General features: G+C 42.3%; 1 protein-coding gene across 1 annotated transcript in view; it reads right to left on the bottom strand.

The window, feature by feature from the left end:
* acap3a (ArfGAP with coiled-coil, ankyrin repeat and PH domains 3a) overlaps positions 1-20,462 on the bottom strand; it is an 85,045-nt gene that overhangs the window by 41,810 nt on the left and 22,773 nt on the right. The window contains exon 2 of the mRNA XM_066671197.1: positions 3,131-3,188. Coding sequence (XP_066527294.1) covers positions 3,131-3,188 — 58 coding nt within the window. The remainder of the gene's footprint in view (positions 1-3,130; positions 3,189-20,462) is intronic.

The following is a 20,462-nucleotide window of genomic DNA, read 5'->3' as shown; positions in this document are numbered from 1 at the left end:
ACAAGTCTTTATAATAATGTGTCAATTAAGTTCCCACATGTAAACCCACAGTAACAGTTACCCACTATCTGCACATGCCACTAACCCACAGTCTTTACACAGCCGTGTCTCATGCGGCTGCATGTTTGTTTAACGCCCTCAATTATCACCAGGGTCCCGTGTGTGTGTGTGTGTGTGTATGAGAGGGAGAGAGAGAGTGAGTGTGAGACACATTCTCAGGTGGTCTGCATATGTGAGACTGTGAGCACATAGGAGCAGTCATCACACTCTGGAGCCTCAGTGCTCAAACTCAGTGCAGACCTCCAGAGCGTTTTGATTTACTTTGCTTATTTCCATCATTCGGTTTCTTTTATTCTCTCTCTCTCTCTCTCTCTCTCTCTCTCTCTCTCTCTCTCCACTTGGTTCTTGTTTGCTTGTGCTATGGCACAGTGAGCTGGAGCCTGGTGAAAAATCTCAGCCAGGGAAAGTCAGCTTTCTTTATTTCTCACACTTTGGTCCAAAACCCCTGACGCAGAAAAAGGCCCTGTTTCATTCAGAGGCTGAGCAGAACCAGGCAGACCTCCCAGAGCCTGATCAATGAGGAAGAGGACTGTTTAAAATGCATTGATGCCTCAAGGGCAGAACCATATGGACACAATGTGGTTCAGATGACACAGACGTTCAGGAAGGAATCAAAGGTCACAGCCATTCTTCTGTACAACATGTTTCTGGATACTGTTGATGTTAATGTTCACTTTAGAGGGTGAAATGGAGGGGGAAAGAGGCCTAAACCCATGAATTCACTTACTCAAAATACCAGACACCCCTCAAAAAAAGCACGGATGGTCTGTTATACAGGGATTAAGCAGGTGCTCCCAGTCAGCATTGATTGTGGTGATTAGTGCTGGGCGGGTCTGGGAATTGGAGTTCTGAGAGTTGATGTTGCCTGTTCTTCTCTACATTTGGCCTGTGGCTTCACCCCTTTTTTGCAAGAATAAATTGTGATCTTCATGGTTCTTCGAGATTCTTGTGTCAACAAAGTTTGAATTTCTTGTCTTTGTGCAATTTTCATTTCAAAAGCAATCAACGTGGGTTTATTATCAGTTTTTCACTGTGTTCTCTTTGTTTTTCATTTCACAAACTGTTCCAAACTGTTCTGAGTTTAGTTTTATCCATACTCCAGACTTGACTGTCATTGAATGTTTGCAGAAAATTATAAAAAGCAACTTTAGCAACACATTGAATAAATATCACCAACTGATTGAAACCAGACGTGTAGTGGAGGCTTTATCCTTGTGCTGTTGCCTTAGTTACAGAAGAAAATGATGGTAAACACAAGAAAGGACGAGGAATGCAATCTCAGTCACGCTTACTGCTTGTCCGCCTTTGCCTGATCTAATAGTCCAAGGCTGTAATTACATAAGCCATAAGCCACATGTGGAAGCAAACTCAAAGTCTAAAACAACAACAACAACAACAACAACAACAACAACAACAACAAGCCAGTAAACAATATGAGTTCCATTCAAACTGAATCATATCCACGAATAAGCCGAAAAGATTCATCTGGGACAGGCCTAAGCGCTGCATGCACTGTATTTGCTAATTAACGCACATGAATAAGGGCAGACAGCTAACGGGTGATATGGGGTGATGTATATGGGTCACTTATAAAAGCTCACTTTAATTAAAAAGTGAGAAATCAAAATCTAAATATTTTATTATGTAATTATTAATGGAGAAGAAACGCACTGTAAAACTGAATTCTTAATGGAATCATGTATAAAATCGTCAAAATGTTTCATAAATCACTTCCAAGCAGTCAGACCTGTGCTACAGTTCAATTCAATCAGCTGAAAACAATTTAAATCCATAAGCTCCGTGCATGTGAGGCAGTGAGTGAGTGAATGTGTTAAAAGCCAGATTCATATCATGCTTTACATCTAAATTAAAGGTGGATAGGCCCTTTATAAAAAGCTACTCACTTAACCACTGCAAACGTATGTTAGTTGACACAATAGTAGTGGGGTTTTAGTGCCCTCTTGGGAATGGACCAATAGAAATGCTCCGGATATTGTGTAACTTATTACTAAATAAACTGGAAGGTAATGTATATATGGAATTACCAAAAAAGCTAATGGACTGAGCTTATGGACTTCAACCATGGCATATTTACCTTCTCCAGTGTGCACTAGTGTCAGTACTAACTGGGCCTGCCCTGAGAGTGACCTGGAGAAATGGGAGTAAAGGAGGAGGAGAAGGAGGAGTAATCCAGATTGACAGCTGTCACTCAAGGTCACCAGGAACAGATGGGCCAGTGACATCACATGCATTAGTGAGGCATCTGCTCTCTGATTCCAGGCTAACGCCATGCTCAGACACCACAGAGCCACTTACTGGGCACTAATGGACATTCTGCTCTCCACGGTATCACTGTAATAATGCTCAGACTAGCCCTTTGATTCATTAATGCAGTAGCATTTGTGTGAGCTACAGTGATCAATATAGACACTAGTTAGAATCCATATAAACGCACCTTGCTTAACAATTCACAGATATGAAGACTAATGCTATTTAACTTATTAAATTTAAGGCCATATCATTCACTATCTTCAGGTATTTTAAATATTGGGCTAACAATATTAATGCCAAATAATATATTGGCTGCTGCTGTTTTATGAACCTATAATTAATGGGTCTCCATAAGCCAAACATCCTTGTGAAAATGTATGTGTTCAGTGAGTGAATTAACTTCGCTCTTAGTTACAAAGTCTGCTTTACTCCAGTTTAACAGGGTTACCATCAGCTAATCCAGAAGATGCCTCTAATCACACCGTAGCCTGGCACGACAGGCACCCACACCCACACACAAACCAAGCCCTGCATATGGTTAATCAAGCCCTCATATGCTTTTCAATTAGAATACAGTAAGAGGGATAACACAGCTTATGGAAACGCTTTGGTGCTGCAATTAAAGTTCTGTTTAAACAGATGTAACACATGCCCTCTGTCAGCAGCTGATGGACGTGAACAATCCTGAATTGAAACTCTGGGCTCATAAACATTTCATCAGAATTTGGAGGGTATTAGTGAGAAAATCTGCATCTGTGATTTACAACTGAACACTAAACTCACACAAAGTGTGTCTTACCTTGTCAAGCTTAGCTTCAATCTCCACTACTTCTGTCTCCACCTCATCAATGTTCGCCCTGAAAAACACAAAACACCATCAAGTTACAGCACTGTCACTGTACACCATATCGTGATGCCATCTACAGCACGATCGCCAAAAGCAAGTAAACTCTACACACTTAAAGATGACGGTTCTGCCAGGGTTCTTTAGTAAGAAAAATGGTTTAAGGCTTTATTGCATCATGAAGGGGTTCTGCACCTTGATCAAGTGTGTGCTACAGATGGCTTGGTACTACTTTAAAATAAGAATTATAAAGGTTAATAAAAGGTTTAAAATCCTGTTTATTACATGGTTATTAATTAGGATGTAAACACCTTAAAGGTCACTAATAATCATTTGTAACACAGTGATAGGAAGTGAAACAGTTCCTCTTTTCTAATAGTCATACCCATAGTGTCAGAGAAGTTATTAATAATTTCAAAATAAAGAAATAAGCTCAGATCCGAGAATGGGAATGTATTTATTCCACTTTTTAAGGTAAACACCACGTTATCACTGATGTTAGTGGTTAACTGATCAAACTGGGTGGGTAAATGGTTAAACGTATTAACAATGTGCTGAAGCTGACAGGGTTAATGTCGACTGATGGAGAAAACAAAGTAAGATCAGTATCTGGCAGGATCTGAGGTTAAACAGTGTAGATGGATGAGGGTTCACAATTTGGCATCTAACAGGTCACCACTGAAAATTAATGACCATATTAACATCATAACACAACCCTTTTCTAAAAAGCGCTATATAGAACCATTTATAGCACATTCTCCATCAGTCTGAAGAACCCTATCGTGATGCAAAGAACCCTTTAATCATGCAAAAGGTCTTTCAAATGTTTCAGGGTTCCATTTTCTTTACTAAAAAACTATTTAAAAACCTGCCGAGAAAATCAAGAAACATGACATCACCGTCAAACATAAACCTCTTGGCTTTGCCAATATTCATTTTAAAGTTAGTTTAGAAAATAACTGACGACAGTGCCCTGTAATGAACATCGGTCGGTGACAGATGATGTAACTAATGTATATTGAAAAACTGAAAATGTGTTTAAAAATCATGTTATTGAACCATTTTCATTCATTCATTCATTCATTATTTGTAACCACTTATACAGTTCAGGGTCGCGGTGGGTCCAGCGTCTACCTGGAATCATTGGGCGCAAGGCGGGAATACACCCTGTAGGGGGCGCCAGTCCTTCACAGGGCAACACACACTCACACATTCACTCACACACTTTTGAGTCACCAATCCACCTACCAACGTGTGTTTTTGGACTGTGGGAGGAAACCGGAGCACCCTGAGGAAACCCACGCAGACACAGGGAGAACACACCACACTCCTCACAGACAGTCACCCGGAGGAAACCCACGCAGACACAGGGAGAACACACCACACTCCTCACAGACAGTCACCCGGAGGAAACCCACGCAGACACAGGAAGAACACACCACACTCCTCACAGACAGTCAACCGGAGCGGAACTCGAACCCACAACCTCCAGGTCCCTGGAGCTGCGTGACTGTGACACCACCTGCTGCGACACCGTGCCGCCCCATTGAACCATTTTATATTGCAATATATACTGATATTGAATTATTGTCCAGACCTAGCTGAACGGTACATATTTTTTATAGATAAGAGTAAATACATAAGCAAGTCTACTTGGAATTATTTAACAGTGTGATGTTTTGAGCAAAGTGTGATTATTTAGGCAATTTTCAGTAAATTACTAGTTACATCAGCCTCAAAGCACTAGAGCAAAATGTAAAGGTAAAACCGATTAACTTAAAAACTGATTTGTCACTGAACTAGCCTTTTAGGATCGTGTGTATATCAAAGGTACCGATTGGATAAAAACACTCTCTCTCCAGGAAGACTGAGCCCCGAGCCTCTCCTCCTGTTCTTAGATAGCAGCCAAGTGTCTCCTCGAGTCTAAGTCTGGCCCAGAAAGGCTGAAAACATGGCTGAGACACACCCACTGAGAGGCTCATCACAACAGTGTCTGGCAGCTAACACAGCATTTTGTGTGTGTGTGTGTTTATTTTTCGCGAGGAGTGTGATGAGTGATGAGAATGGATGCTGCCAGTAATTCTACACAGACAAAGCAGAGAGAAGGGAGGCTAACCGCAGTGCATGGCTAACCCACCCCAAAAACACAGCCAGACCACCACACTCACCCACAGCCTGTGGCAGATGTCCATGGGTTGTTGTGTGCCAGATGAGAGCTGGAGAGAGTTTGTCAGAAGGTGTGAGAGAGTTTATACGGAAATGTGTTTCTTTGACAGAATGTGTGCATCAGCCCCCTCTCTGTCTCTCTATCTATGTACAACTATATACACAGACACCACCCTCGCATACACACACATGAAATAATACAGGGACACCATTCATTTGGTCATTTTGAGTCACTTCTTACTGAAGCAGATGTGTTTATATGTTCATAGTTAATTCAGCTTTTTTAACACTTAATAAACATTAATTTGGTCATAAATCTCCTATATGCATGGGTGCTTCATTCCTTAGGGCTATGGGCTGATGCATTGCCAAAAGGGAGAGAGAGGGCTTTTTTTCTCACATTCTAACACAGTATTTACCCACAACTCTGTATTAACCAAGCACTGCCAGATGGATTGTCCCACCTCTGAGTATCACAGTCTAATCCACATTGTTTTTATTTTTCCATATAGTCCCTCCTCTTTTTGGACGAAGGCCTTTGGAAGATTCAAAATCACACATGACCCCTCTCGTTGGCACTCATGTTAAAAGGCTATATTTTTTGAGCTGCAGTGCCTTCACTTCATTCTCAGCAAGTTCTGGGAGAGCGTGCCCCGACATGATTTTGTCACATACAAAGTGAGGCATGTTCCAAACACTGCTCTTTCTGGTTTGTTTACGTTCGGAAACTCAGTGTTGTTTAAGTTGGAATGGTATATTTGAGGGGAAAAAAAGAGACATTGATGTTTAACTTGGTTTGATTTACCACAGAAAGTCATTTGTTTCTGTAGTTGTTTAGTCCATAGCACTTTCGGTTTTCAGTTTACTGACAGTATGGCTTCATAAACACACCAGACATATTTCTAGCACAGAAACAGACTGGACTGCTAGCAAATGGTGAGAAAACACTTGAAAAAAATTGAATTTTCTAAAAAAATTTTAAATTATTATTGTGAACTTGAATTGAAACTGACAATAAATGAAAGAGTCCTATGTGTAAAATTCACCTGACCTGTAACAGGGAGAACAGAGTCTCTGTCACTGCTACTCTGGGCTCAGCATGGCAGAAACTGCACTATGTAACTTCTGGAGGAAAATAGGGAATCCCCCCCCCCCCACACCCCCCCAAATTGATTTGACAAATGTAAGCCAGTTGAATCCGTGCTGATGTTTTTTTATTCATGTACAAATGATGTAAAAATCGTTGAGTCAAGTAAATCCAGCACATCCTTTTCCCCCTGTGCTCAGACTGCAGTGTCTGCATGTAGAAATGATGGTGTGGCTTTGTAGACAGTTAGCATGAAAGCTGCTAACTTTGCAGATATGCTTCCTGAGTAGAAACGCTCTGGCTTGGAGGACAGCTGCTGTCTCTGACCCTCAGGCTCTCTCTCTCTCTCTCTCTCTCTCTCTAGACATCCCAGTTCATTGCACATGACACTCCCAGGACGGATGCATGTTGCCTCCAGCTTGTAACCATGGTAACCACTACTAGGGCAGGGATAATTCTGACCCTTGTCCTCCAGCACAGCTCTGTCTGCGTTGTCTTCTGTGTGAACACTGCTGCTGCTAGCAAATTTAGCCTTGTTGTCAGTCTGGCTGTAGCACTGCTGCTATCATAAGACCACGGCTACTTACTCACTCACTGTGCAGCAATGATGTCACCCTCCTTCACTCCGCAAAGACACCACTAATGATTCAAACATCAAAAATAATTTAATGAGGAGAGCTTCAGAGATACGAAAAAAACAAACGCAGACTGGGCGATGAATGACAAAGCTACAATGATACCTCAGAGGGTCCGAAGAACAAACATATGGGCAGAAATGAGCTGTCGGGAAGACTCTTTTGACCTATGAAGCTTTTACTTTACCAGAGACTTTAACGTCTCAGAAACCACATTAGTGAATCTAAAAAAAACTGTGCAAATGTAATTTTTGGTTTGTTTGTTGAAGCATTGGCGCCCCATCCAGGGTGTGTCCCCACCTTGCAGCCATTGATTCCGTGTAGGATCTGCACCCACCGCGACCCTGAACTGGGTAAGCGGTTACAGACAATAAATTAATGTTTGTTTGTTTATTTAGCACAAACCATTCATTTAAAGCACTGTTCCAGTGACACTTCGACAATGCTGTGTCTCCTGGGAGCACCATGCTCTAACGTACCACATCCATGCTCAGGATCCAGCCTACTGTGGAGAGGCTAGGGCAAAATATCCAATGAGCATGGACATATCTTAGGTGTGGCAGCTCAGAAACCAGGTGGCTTTCTAAACACTTCATAATGGGTTCAATCACAGCTGATGGGTACTGACACTGTGCCCTTGAGCAAAGCACTTTAGATCAAGCTGTTCCTGCAGGAGTCCGCTCTCAGCTGGTTAATAGCACCAATACGGCTTTTGGTAAATCACCAAATATTCAGCCTGAGAACACTCTTCCTCAAACCTCTGTGGTGTTAGACGTAGGGTCTTAAGATTGAAACATGTAAATAGACTCATGCCACATGTATATATAGACAGAAAATTCATATATATATATATATATATACACCCTGTGAAGGACTGGCGCCCCCTCCAGGGTGTATTCCTGCCTCGTGCCCAAATGATTCCTGGACCTACCGTAACTAATGTATCATCCAGGTGGATGATGCACATTGGTGGTGCTTGTTCAAAAGGCTGTAAAGTGATGTGGGTGTCTAGAAAAGTGTAATGTAACTATTATTCAGTTTCCAGCGATATGATCCATACAAATCATATAATTACAAACACATCCTACAGAGGCTTTTATCTTATGTCGCTGTATATGGGCTGATCCCTTTCACAGTTAGAACAAAGAAACAGCTGACAATCTGGAACCCGAGTGAGTACAATCTGGCAGGCTTTGTGTAGCTGTGTGTTTGTGTGTGTGTTCCTGTCAGTTTGAGGTGAGAAGATAGCCAGGTAGTGACCCCTAAGCATCTGCCAGGAAGTACCAGCTAAGATGGGCACTACCCACTTTTTCACATGGTGCCAATAATAATGACACAAACACTCTCACACTCCATTAACTACCAGTGACACAACACAGCTGAGAACCAGGGTCCACCCACACCTTTACTGCACCCACAGTTCTGTGTTAGGCAGCTGAGAAAGTAGATTTTAACATGTAGCTGAGTCAAATAATGTGCTGGTGGAAAAGGGAAAAGGTTTTTGGATTTTAATATGACACACATTAATTAGCTGATAAAATGCCCTACGTCTATAAAAGGGAAACCCTACGCTGTCTGGGAGGGTGTCTGTCTGGGTGCAATTCTCACATTGAATCAAAGCCACATCCTGTCTGAGACATGATGTCATTGATTGCTTTTGGAGCCTAATTGAGCATTTAGTTTGAGTCTTTGTCAGAATGGATGGGTGAATAGTGTGGTGGGGGCAGGGGGGGGGAGGGGCAGGATTGTGGGCTGTGCTTTCAGCCGCTCCTATTTACACTTGTTTGGGTTATTTTGGGGTGGTATGCCTGTGGGTGCACTTGCCTCGCTGTTCTTACATTCTTCTTAAAGCAAACCCAAGACAGGCATCTACCAGGTGGCCTCAGTTACAAACAGGGTCTGAAAATACAGCCCAGGCTATATTCAGAATCTAAAGAGCATCCCCAGAAGAGCCGGTATGGTTTAGGTGGTGGATCATTCTCAGCGCAGCAGTTAAACGTCAGTGTGAAGATATAACTCTCTCACTCACACAAAAAGGCTCAGAACCTTCCCTGTTTTTTTACTTGCCCTTAATTCCACAGTAAAATGTGCTCACTTAAATGCACTGTGTGAAAGCAGAGCCGACAGCATCAGCCCCAGACAGTGTATACACATTTCTGCACTAACTGCCTCCCAGAGCTGACGTGACCGCCCAGGCCACAGTTAATCACTTATGGTCCAATGATGATACATCACAGTCTGCTGGCTACAGTTGATGGTTTAGTAACAAGCAGCAATCCTCCGTAGTGCATTCGCAATTAAAGACTTGTAGTGTCTCATTTCCACAGCTCCATAAGTCACAAACCAACATTTCTAATGGAATACAAACTAACTAACTGTAATAATATGTAGAGAACTTAATGATACAAACTCTTGGAACTGTCTCGAATTGAAACTGACAATAAATGAAAGAGACCTATGTGTAAAATATACATTTCAAAATGATTACAGTACAGTTTAGGCCACAACTGTACCAACCGCCTTAAAAACAAACAAACAAACAAATAAACAAACAAAGAAACCCAATACAATCAGCTGTACTTTTACCTGAGCTTAAATGTCATTTTGCATTCCATCTCAAAACATTCATTCATTCATTATCTGTAACCGCTTATCCAGTTCAGGGTTGTGGTAGGTCCAGAGTCTACCTGGCAGGAATACACCCTGGAGGGGGCGCCAGTCCTTCACAGGGCAACACAGACACACACACATTCACTCACACACATGGACTCTTTTGAGTCACCAATCCACCTACCAATGTGTGTTTTTTGACTGTGGGAGGAAACCGGAGCACCCGGAAACCCACGCGGACAGAGGGAGAACACACCACACTCCTCACAGACAGTCACTCGGAGGAAACCCACGCAGACACAGGGAGAACACACCACACTCCTCACAGAGATTCACCCGGAGGAAACCCACGCAGACACAGGGAGGACACACCACACTCCTCACAGACAGTCACACGGAGGAAACCCACGCAGACACAGGGAGAACACACCACACTCCTCACAGAGATTCACCCGGAGGAAACCCACGCAGACACAGGGAGGACACACCACACTCCTCACAGACAGTCTCCCGGAGACCACACTCCTCACAGGCAGTCACCCGGAGAACACCACACTCCTCACAGACAGTCACCCAGAAGAATCCCACGCGGACACAGAGAGAACACACCACACTCCTCATAGACAGTCACCCGGAGGAAACCCACGCGGACACGGAGAACACACCACACTCCTCACAGACAGTCACCCGCGGGAATTGAACCCACAACCTCCAGGCCCCTGGAGCTGTGTGACTGCGACACTACCTGCTGCACCACCGTGCCGCCCCCACCTCAAAACAGTTTAATCATGACACCTAGGCACCATTTGAGGTGGAACACAAAATGTAGATAAAATGTTGACGAATAGAAACCTTAAGCCTTTAAATTGTTTTGGCTTTGGTTTACTTTGCACAGTCACACTGTGATTTATAAATGTTTCTGTGAATTTAATATTTGGTGAACATTTGCGCTGCCTACTTCACAAAGGGCCACTTCAACTACCACACACAAGAGAAACTAGGCTTAGTAGTGCAGTGTGTTTAGAATAGCTCCTTCCCTCCTCGTCCTCGCCTGTCACTGGAGATTTGCCAACCGCTTTGATTTAAAGTCTTGTGCTGGTTATATAAAGTATAATTTATTTGTGTGCATCTTTTATTGTCTGCAAAGTACAACAGACATTCAACATGAACGTCCTTGAAGAGATAAGAGGAGAAAGTGCTTTGCTCATCAGACTGATGAAGCCTTTCTGAAGTTTTAAATGCTGTTGTACTGTGGAAGGGTTTTTTTCTTCAAATGGAACTTTAAAAAATGAGATCTGATTGTACTGATTCGACCCAGCCATTTTTACCCATCTGAAGGAAAATGTACAAATATTACAAATGTTCAAAAATCTCTAAATCTTTTATTAAATATTGTATATTAAAACTGTTCAGTGTGTGTTACATGTTATGCGTGCATTCACCAAGACACATTCCCTCTATGTGCAGTGCATTTGGTTAAGCACAGTGATTCTCAAACACTTCAAACTGTTTCAAATGCACATTTCCAAGAAAATCCTTCCACATTATCTTCAGAGAGGGCGATGTTCCAGAGACATGACTTTATGGGAACATTTCGACCATCATTCAGTATCAGAGGTTAGAATTCAACGTTGACATTGTAACAGCAGTCTGATTGATCATTTTGGGCTGTACTATGAGATAACTGAACCCAAGTCAGCTCCCACACATCAGCGAACTGATTCGTAGTGGATACATAGTGACTGATCAATTTATGGCGCTTTTCCACTGCATGGAACCAACAAGGCTCTACTTGACTCAGCACAGCTCTAGTGCCTAGTCCCTGGAACCTGGGAGGTTTTCAGTCCCTGTTCGCACTGGGTTCCAACCGTGCAGAAATGCAGAACTCATTCAAATCCAGAACAAACCACCGCTTGTTAAATCTCTTAAGTTACAGCAGCTTTCACATTTATTTTTATCGACTAACAACGGCAGCTCGTAACTTTACCTCAAGGTGTTTTGAATTTGAAGTTTTATATGCTTCTTGGGCCAATGGCCGACAAAAATTTCCCGTGAAAGCCGAATGTGATACAAGTAACACTGATCTGAGAGAACTGGGGCGTGTAGCCGTGTTCAGTCCAAAAAACAAAAACAACACGCGAATACACGAATAAACAGTGCCTAACTTTACCGCCGCCATTGTTATGGTTTTCAAAGCCATTGATTCTTGTTAGAGACGGGGTTTTTTGCGACATCTCCGGCTCCATTTCGTGGGGGAGCCCTGCCAGTCGAGCCGAGCCATACTGAGTCGTGTAGAGAGTCTATAGCTCCCACAGGGCACCAGTGTTTCCAGTGACATTTCTTCACTGTCAGTTCTCAGGTGGAAACGAACACTGGAACGGAAGCGTGCAGAGTTGGACAGAAAATGCCAAACCTGTGCGTGTGGCCTGTTTCCACACATGATTCCCACAGGCCTGTGATTTGGGAATTGTTTGCATGCTATGGCCAGCTGAGCTCACTTAGCCCTGCCAGAGAGCAGCTAAACAAGTACAGTTCACCACGTCTCTGGCAACAGTGGCCACAACCTCCAAAATCGACTGAAATGAAACTGCTGTCTGGTCTTAGGAGAGCATCTACAGTGAGGGGAAGAAAAATGAGGGTTAAAAAGAGGGGAGATTTGCATTTCGCTTGCCTGACTGCATGCTGAACCCCTCCAAAATCAACACACTTTCACTTGGAGTCGTCGGGAACTGCCACTTGACCGGATGACATGTCTGAGAAGGCTGAACTTTTGCCCGTCTGCAGTCATTCAGCACTCTCCAATCACTCGCCTCTGGCCATCCACTCCACAGGATATCCATGGTTCACTGCATTCACGGTTACAACACGATACAGGGAGAAGGGACACTTGGAAAATGCACTTAGCCAATTAGCCTATGTGCTAGGGGGGATGGGAATTTAAGTCAGATTGGGGATTTGACTTGTGAGCCATTTTTTAAATATATTTAAAAAAGAATAAACATTTCTCTAAAAAGTTTCTAGCCAACCACACACTGCATGTTTCAGATTGATGCATCTCAGCATTTTACTATCAATAAACTATTTAAAATACAGACCCATGGCAGCCAATCTTGTTTTTACAAAAAACAGACATATGCTAAGTGAATATATCCACCTCAGCTAATGTTAATTTGTCATGTCCTTAATTATTTCACCCTTTAATTTGGAAAGATTATCTACCGTAAATCTATATGAGTATGACGTAAAATAAAAGTATCCGTGTATTATGTATATATCATTTTCCAATGAAAGAAAACCAGGTTAGCATTAATAAATGCATTTACAATGTCTCTGTTAGCCAATCCTCCACGTTTTCAAATGTAACGCACATTATATTTTGTAAATATTGATTTTTAAATAAGAAAAAAGTGCCATTAGAAAGCAAGGAATGGCAACATAAATCTCTTAATACCTCTTTGCGGCTTGCATGGAAGTGCCTGAAACTGTATGCACAGTGCTATTAGCAGTCTGAACATAAACTCCATCTGTAAACGGACGTTCTGATCAATAGCTCCTGAAGTTTTCAGGTTTTAATGATCGCTTAACTGCCGTATTGATTGGCTGTTGGCAGCTGAGAGTCTGGCACTGAGACTGAACTTTGTTCTTACAGACAGATTAGCACAGCTGAGAATGCTTCTGTCAGGACAGGCTCTCGAATGAAAACATGGATGCTAGCTCTGCGAGAGGGAGCCATTAATGTCCGTGCACCTCCCGGCATGCTGAAAAGCTTTAAATAATGTTGACATACGTCTGCTTGCTAACGGCGAGTCTGGACCTTAATCTGAACACGTGTATTTTCTGGTGAGAACATGGTTAGGGCTTACTTCTCCTAAGAGGCATCAGCTCAAATCACTCTGTGTCAGTTCAGAAAAAAAAACATATCTTCTCACTCACCCCTTCCATGCACCAGAATTAGAATTAGAATCACTTTATTGAATTAGAATTCAATAAAGGGGCAGCCGTGGCCTGGTGGTTAGGGGACTGGGCTTGTAACTGGAAGGCTGCTGGTTTGATCCCCCGACCCGGCAAGTCATGACTGAAGCAAGGCCACCCCTTCCATGCACCAGAAACAACATGCATACCTGAAATTAATTTTTTTTATATTGTCAATCTCCTTGAGCTTTTTTAACTTGTTCTTTTTTTCTTCGGGAGTCACTACAATCGAGACAGTCGATCTCTCTGTACGATGAAATGTCTATGCTCAGGGACTCGACAGTGCTGGTTATGCTACACAAAACTGCTCCCATAGATTGCAGAGTTGGCAGTCCATTATCCAGCAGAGCATCCGGCTCAGTTACGGCCTGTCACTGGAGGAATGCTCTCCCTCCCAGCTCACACGCATCCAGGCCAAAAGCAGCTGCTGAAGCACAGCCTGTTAGTGGAGTGTGGAAAAAGGCTCCTGTGCCGGGTGCAGACATTTCAAACATAAATATTTTTAGTTATTTTATTTAGTGGATTTAGGCTAGGTGCAGGTCCACGGCTGCAGCTACAAGTCTGTTCTTGGAGTACCCTTGTGTTGCATGATTTATAGTTTGAACTGGTGTAGCCCAGTCACATCTGGTCAAGAAGGTTTGTCCACCGTGGTCTACTTCACAAATGGCCAGAGGTGCTTAGGAGTCACAGTACTGCACAGTTTAAATGCACCTTGTGATCTAACACCCATTAGCTACATCCCAGTGCTACAGTGCTAGGCTATCACTTTAGTAGGAAGGGTTATTGTGCTAGCTAGTTATAGTGCTAGCTATACACCTATTTTGTAACTACACTCACTGTCCATTATATCAACTCCTTTTGTAGTATAATTACAGACTGCAGTCCACCTGCTTCTCTGCATAATTTTGTACTTCCCTCTCACCCTGTTCCTCAAAGGTCAGAACACAGAGAAGGTATGATTTGTGTTGTGGATCATTCTCAGTGCTGCAGGCACACTGACATGGTTGAGGTGTGTTAGTGTGTGTTATGCTGGTATGAGTGGATCAGACACATCAGTGTTGCTCAAGTTTATAAACACTGTGTCCACTCACCAGCCACTCTTTTAGACGCACCTACTTCATTGGTCCACCTTGTAGATGTTAAGTCAGAGACAGTAGCTCATCTGTTGCTAGACACATGACGCTGTGGGGTGGATATTGTTAGTTGGTGGACTATTCTCGGTCCAGCAGTGAGACGTAGGTGTTTAAAAACTGCAGCAGCACTGCTGTGGCTGATCCACTCGTACCAGCACAACACACACTAACACACCACCACCATGTAAATTCTTTAGCCTTTGAGGAGATTAAGAGGAAGGGCAATATTTCAACTGTCTTCTAGACTTCCTTACACACAGACACAATTGTGTCCGTGTGTTGCACAGATGTGACCAAAAAGAGTAAGCTCAAGAGAACCGAATCCCTGCAGCAGCAGCAAAAGCAAGCGTGAAAATGACTTCCTTCCTGTCATCCCTGGCCTGGCCACACTGCTCCAGCTGATAATGCACTGACGCAGGCGACAAGGAATAATCTATGGACTCTGGGAAGGACCTGTTTCACAGCTGTGGGAAAGAAAATCAGAAAAGGTCAGAGAAAAGGCACAGATCCTGGAAAATCTCAGGGCTCTGGTGATTTGTGAGAAACACAACAAAATAAGGGAAAAGATAGCACTTGGAGCCTGTCCTCTAAGTGCTTCCAAAAATGAGAAAATGACACTGATTATTTTGCTTAAAATGATGGTGCTTATATTCAGATAAGGCTCTGGAAATGTTCTGAAGTGAAAGAAATTGTGGAATTTTGGAGCAAATGATAGACATTCCTGGACTTACGCTAAGGTTTAAACATTATAGGACTTCAATAATTCAGTTACCAAAGCCTGCAGTTGCAATGAATTATTCTACAACAACAAATTCAAACTGGGTTCCTTCGGGGACACAGTTGTGCAGTGATTAGTGTTTTCATTTGTTTAACACTCTGCCTAAAATTCATTAAGTCCTTGCTAATGATCTTATTCATTTAATGATCCAGTGCTTTGGCACATGAGGCCTAAAATACTGATAATGTTTGGGAGTATATTCAGAAGCACAGAGTCTCAGCAGTCGGTCTTGAGCTGTGTTGAACTAATCTGATGTCACATTATACTCCATCATCTGTCAGTTTTTATGCCAATATCATGCCGTGTGATGCTTTAAATTGAAAGACATGTTGCACAAGAAATGAGTGCCGTACCAGCAGCGTTGCTAAAGACTTGATTAGTCACGGTTTGGCATAAGGCTGCGGCATGATCCTTCTCATGCTGCACTCTGACCCTTGCGCCAAGAGCAGATGTCCTCACCTCACTTCATCCCAATCGGGATAAAACTACATAAGAGCTTTCACAGATAGCCTACACAGAGCAGGAAGTCAGTATTACCACATACACACACTCCTTAATAGAGATTTGCCAAGGTCAGACAGAAGAGTTACATTTTTCTAGACACTGACCATATCCAATACGCCCTGTGGAGGTACCACAGAGAACTCAAGATATATCTGACTACTACATTAGAAAGAAATCCAACATATTGTATAAACTCACACTGTGTCACAATTTCATCTTAATGATCTATTGTGCCTGGCAAGTTTTATCTTGTTTGTTTACATAGGGCTTACAAACTAACTTAGGGCCGAGTAATGTGGCCTTACAATTATACTGAACAAACTTTTCCAAAAATCGAGTCAATTTCTTCGATACAGTTGCTGTGCCTAAATGACTCATGTAATGCCATGTTATGGGTTAATGCAAGACGTCATTATGTAAACAAGTCAGAATGCTACTATTACCACAATAACAGTGGTATAAAATAATTATAAAAATTATATTGACATTATGGCGGCACGGTGGCGCAGCAGGTAGGTGTCGCAGTCACACAGCTCCAGGGACTTGGAGGTTGTGGGTTCGATTCCCGCTCCGGGTGACTGTCTGTGAGGAGTGTGGTGTATTCTCTCTGTGTCCACGTGGGTTTCCTCCGGGTGCTCCGGTTTCCTCCCACAGTCCAAAAACACACGTTGGTAGGTGGATTGGTGACTCAAAAGTGTCCGTAGGTGTGAGTGAATGTGTGTGTCTGTGTTGCCCTGTGAAAGACTGGCGCCCCCTCCAGGGTGTATTCCCGCCTTGCGCCCAATGATTCCAGGTAGGCTCTGGACCCACCGTGACCCTGAATTGGATAAGCGCTTACAGATAATGAATGAATGAATGAATAAATATTGACATTATCACGAATGATACGATACGGAACAGCTGTATTTGTGACTATATGTGTCAGATCATGTTAAAAAAAGAATGAATTTTAAAAAAAAGAATGGATAAAAGACCATGTTAGAAAAAATTGTCATTATATTCAGACCAGTTTCTGGTCTTATACTAAGCAGCAGTTCCAGTGTAGATATGACCATAGACATCACTAGTTCAAGGACAAGAAACTGGATAACTGGCCTTAAAAGGGATTTATAGTACAGTAGAACCTCGGAAGTCGACCGTTTCTGAAGTCGACGCCAAATGTCGAGAGAATTTCAACTCTGAGGTCAACCTTAAAACTAGGAACCCGACCCGACCCATGTGACTTTTGTAAACAAACGCCGCTCGCGTTGAGCTTAACTGACGCTACTTGGCCAATTAATGGGTTTTCAGTTATTTCTTATGGGGAAATTCGATTTGGAACTCAAACGCATCTGTTGTCAACGCGAGTTTCGGAACGGATTACCGTCGACTTCCGGGTTTCTACTGCTTACCCTTATACCCCTTTAATGTTAACACAGTTCTTTGGGGTCTTAATGACATATTTGCCCCTGTGTAAACAGCCCTGTTTTGGATAGAGCACTTGCTCCTTTAAATGAGAACGAACCACTGCTTGTTTCAGTGCAAGAGCCCAGGATTCTCATTTTTCTCCTTTCTAATTTTCACCATCAGTGCTTTTATATCTCCATGCCCGCTGAGTTTGTTTTGCTAAATTTAACCTTGTCTTCGCACGCTCAATATTCGCATGGAAATGTTCAGAGGACGAGGCAGGGCAACACTAAAGTGCTTGCACTTTATGTAAGAAGCAGAAAATCAGAACTGCTCATTTTACGCCATGTTTTCTGACTTTGGCAGACAACAAAAAGTGAACTGGGTTGATTTATTTAAACAGTTTGTGGGTTGGTGGGAGCTCTATGTCCCTCTTATTGTGGTGGGGGCTCTTATTTCCCAAATGAATGGTCTCATGCACTGAAAAAGAGATCATTTTCCTATGTCCCCTTTAAAGTCTGGATTACTGTGTGTAATGGAGGCCACACTGTGTAAACCATTACATTAACATCACACACATTTTCAGACGATGCTAATTTTGTTGTACTGAAAAACATATCAGCTCTGTGATGGACTGTCGCCCTGCCCAGGGTGTGTCCCCGCCATGCGCCCAGTGATTACGAGGAGGGTCCAGACCCACCTCGACCTTGAACAGGATGTCGTTTGAACTCTGAACATCGGTTACAAAAAAATTAACGAATGAAGGAATGAATAAATGAAAACATTGTAGTGTAACTGTGAAGACCATGTTTACTCCAAGGCCTTAATAAAGAAAGAAAGAAAAACAAAAGCTAGACCTAAACCATGTACACATTCCTCAAGTCAAGGTCAGTCCCATTTACTGCTTACATGAATGTATACGAATATAAATTTCATGGAAGCAAAGTGCAACATAACGCAATTGTAGCAGAATAAGGTCGTGGCTTACATTTCCTCGACCATTATTTATGCATCCACAACCATTACAGAGCTTCTGTTCTGCTTGCAAGAATAACAGCATCGCCTGTCTGTACCTACAGGCAATGTAAGCTGTAAGATTACCAAAACATTTGGGGCACCTAATTCAGTATCTGGCATCACATCGCAAATGACCGCTAGACAAATTCATGAGTCACTTATTCTGGTTTTACAAAGGGCAATGATGCACATCTGACTGTACACTTACGCAGCCAACACTAAGTCAAACTTCAGCAAAACTGTAAATAAGAACATGCAGGGTTTAATGTCAAAACGTAACACTTGTGGATTAATACAAAACATTCCAGTTTACATCCTGCTACCTGCTCACTTAGTATTCCCTCTACATTCTAGAAGAAAACACACAGCTTTCGCACAGATGTCTCCGTGAGACTGCTTTCACTCAGAGTTTGGCATATAATTCATTTTTTTATTCTGGGAGTTTAAATAAGAAACATTTCCAGCCAAAAGCTCTGTCTTACATCCAAAACTTCCCTTTCTTTCATGTTTGTTTCTCCATGGTTTGGAATTACAGTTGTCCACATTTCTCTCTTTTTCTTCAAGTAGGCTTTTGTTGTCCCTTTGTTAGTTTTACAGTGTGTTTTTTTTTTCAAGTGGACTGCAGTTAGTGCCTTGTTTCCAGGCCAAGTCTGCCATGAAAATAACGTTATTACTAATGGATAAAAAAGGCTCTAACTGGGCCTTCAGACGGAACCTGACTGTAGCTAGGGGTGGATATTCGGACAGTGTTTATTTGAATTACGTTAAAGAATACCGCACTGAGTATCTGAGTACGTTTTACTGAGCATATCACAGAGACTGTCATTAAAGAACACTGTCCAATTACATTACAGACATTGTCCACTAAGGTAGAACTTGTTTAGATCCAGTTCCTGATCCTAATATGAAACCATTCAGTGCGTTTACACCAATATATATCTTTTGAAGAACCAGAAAATTATGTTTCCAGCTGGAACCAAAGAATAGGCGGGTCTTCAGTGCAAACTGTGATTATGTCTGTGGGGAATGTTGAGATAAAGAAGCTCCAGAAAGAGCTCAAATAAAATACTATTGCACAGTGGTGGACAATAAGAAAATATTAATCTGCATCATTTAAACACTTGTACCATATAACAGACTGCTCTGCCCCTGCTGTAAACAGTGGATAAACATGACTTTGTATTCAATATTCAGTAACAGTAGCGCTGGAACTGACCACCCCTACAAGGTCACCTTTGGTTCCCATCAAAACGGGTGGAAATACTGTTGTCAATATTTTTTAGAATTTTTTTTTTTTTTAAATAAAGCACTATTTATTTTCTCCATATTATCTAATGAGACATGGTGTTTATATGTGTGTATATACATCAGCAACATATGGTGTTGCACATCATATTTATTGTAAACATGTCTTGAGGTTTTAATGGTTAGTAACTTGTTATGTTATTTTAATCACAATTTAAAAACTTACAATTACAGCAGTCATTATATTGTTCAGACCCTGACAAATCTTAAAGTAAACAGTCAGCTCCTATCAGCCTACAACAAATATTTCAAGCTCATATCTATACCCACAACTGAAGCCATATCAAGAAGTCAACACTCCTCTCGTTCCAAATGTAAGAGCTTGGAGGAAAGCGATCTGGCTCGGGACCCTGTGGGATTTGAGACTGAATGGGGGAAGAACTGCCCCATCCCTCAACAAAAGACTCAGGCTTTGTTGGTCGAGATGGGGTGGACGCCAGCTGCCAATCAGTGCTGGCTCACGTCCTAAACCTTGTTAGTATGTTAGAACCTTGTTAGAAAATCAGTTGGGTGAAGACCACGCGTGTGGGATGCCTTGTTCCTCTGGGATCAGTATCACACACTAGAGGAGGCCAGAGTAACCTTCCACTGTCAGCAAGTGATTAGGAAACTAAGCCCTGTGATAATGCTCTCAGGGTGCTCAGTGAACTGAAAGCAACGCAATAAACAAGAACTAAACAGCTCAAAATTATTA

Source organism: Hoplias malabaricus, chromosome 5 (genome assembly GCF_029633855.1).
Source record: "Hoplias malabaricus isolate fHopMal1 chromosome 5, fHopMal1.hap1, whole genome shotgun sequence".
Classification (NCBI taxonomy): domain Eukaryota; kingdom Metazoa; phylum Chordata; class Actinopteri; order Characiformes; family Erythrinidae; genus Hoplias; species Hoplias malabaricus.
The sequence above is the reverse complement of the archived record's forward strand: the minus strand, read 5'-3'. Positions and strand labels throughout refer to the sequence as shown.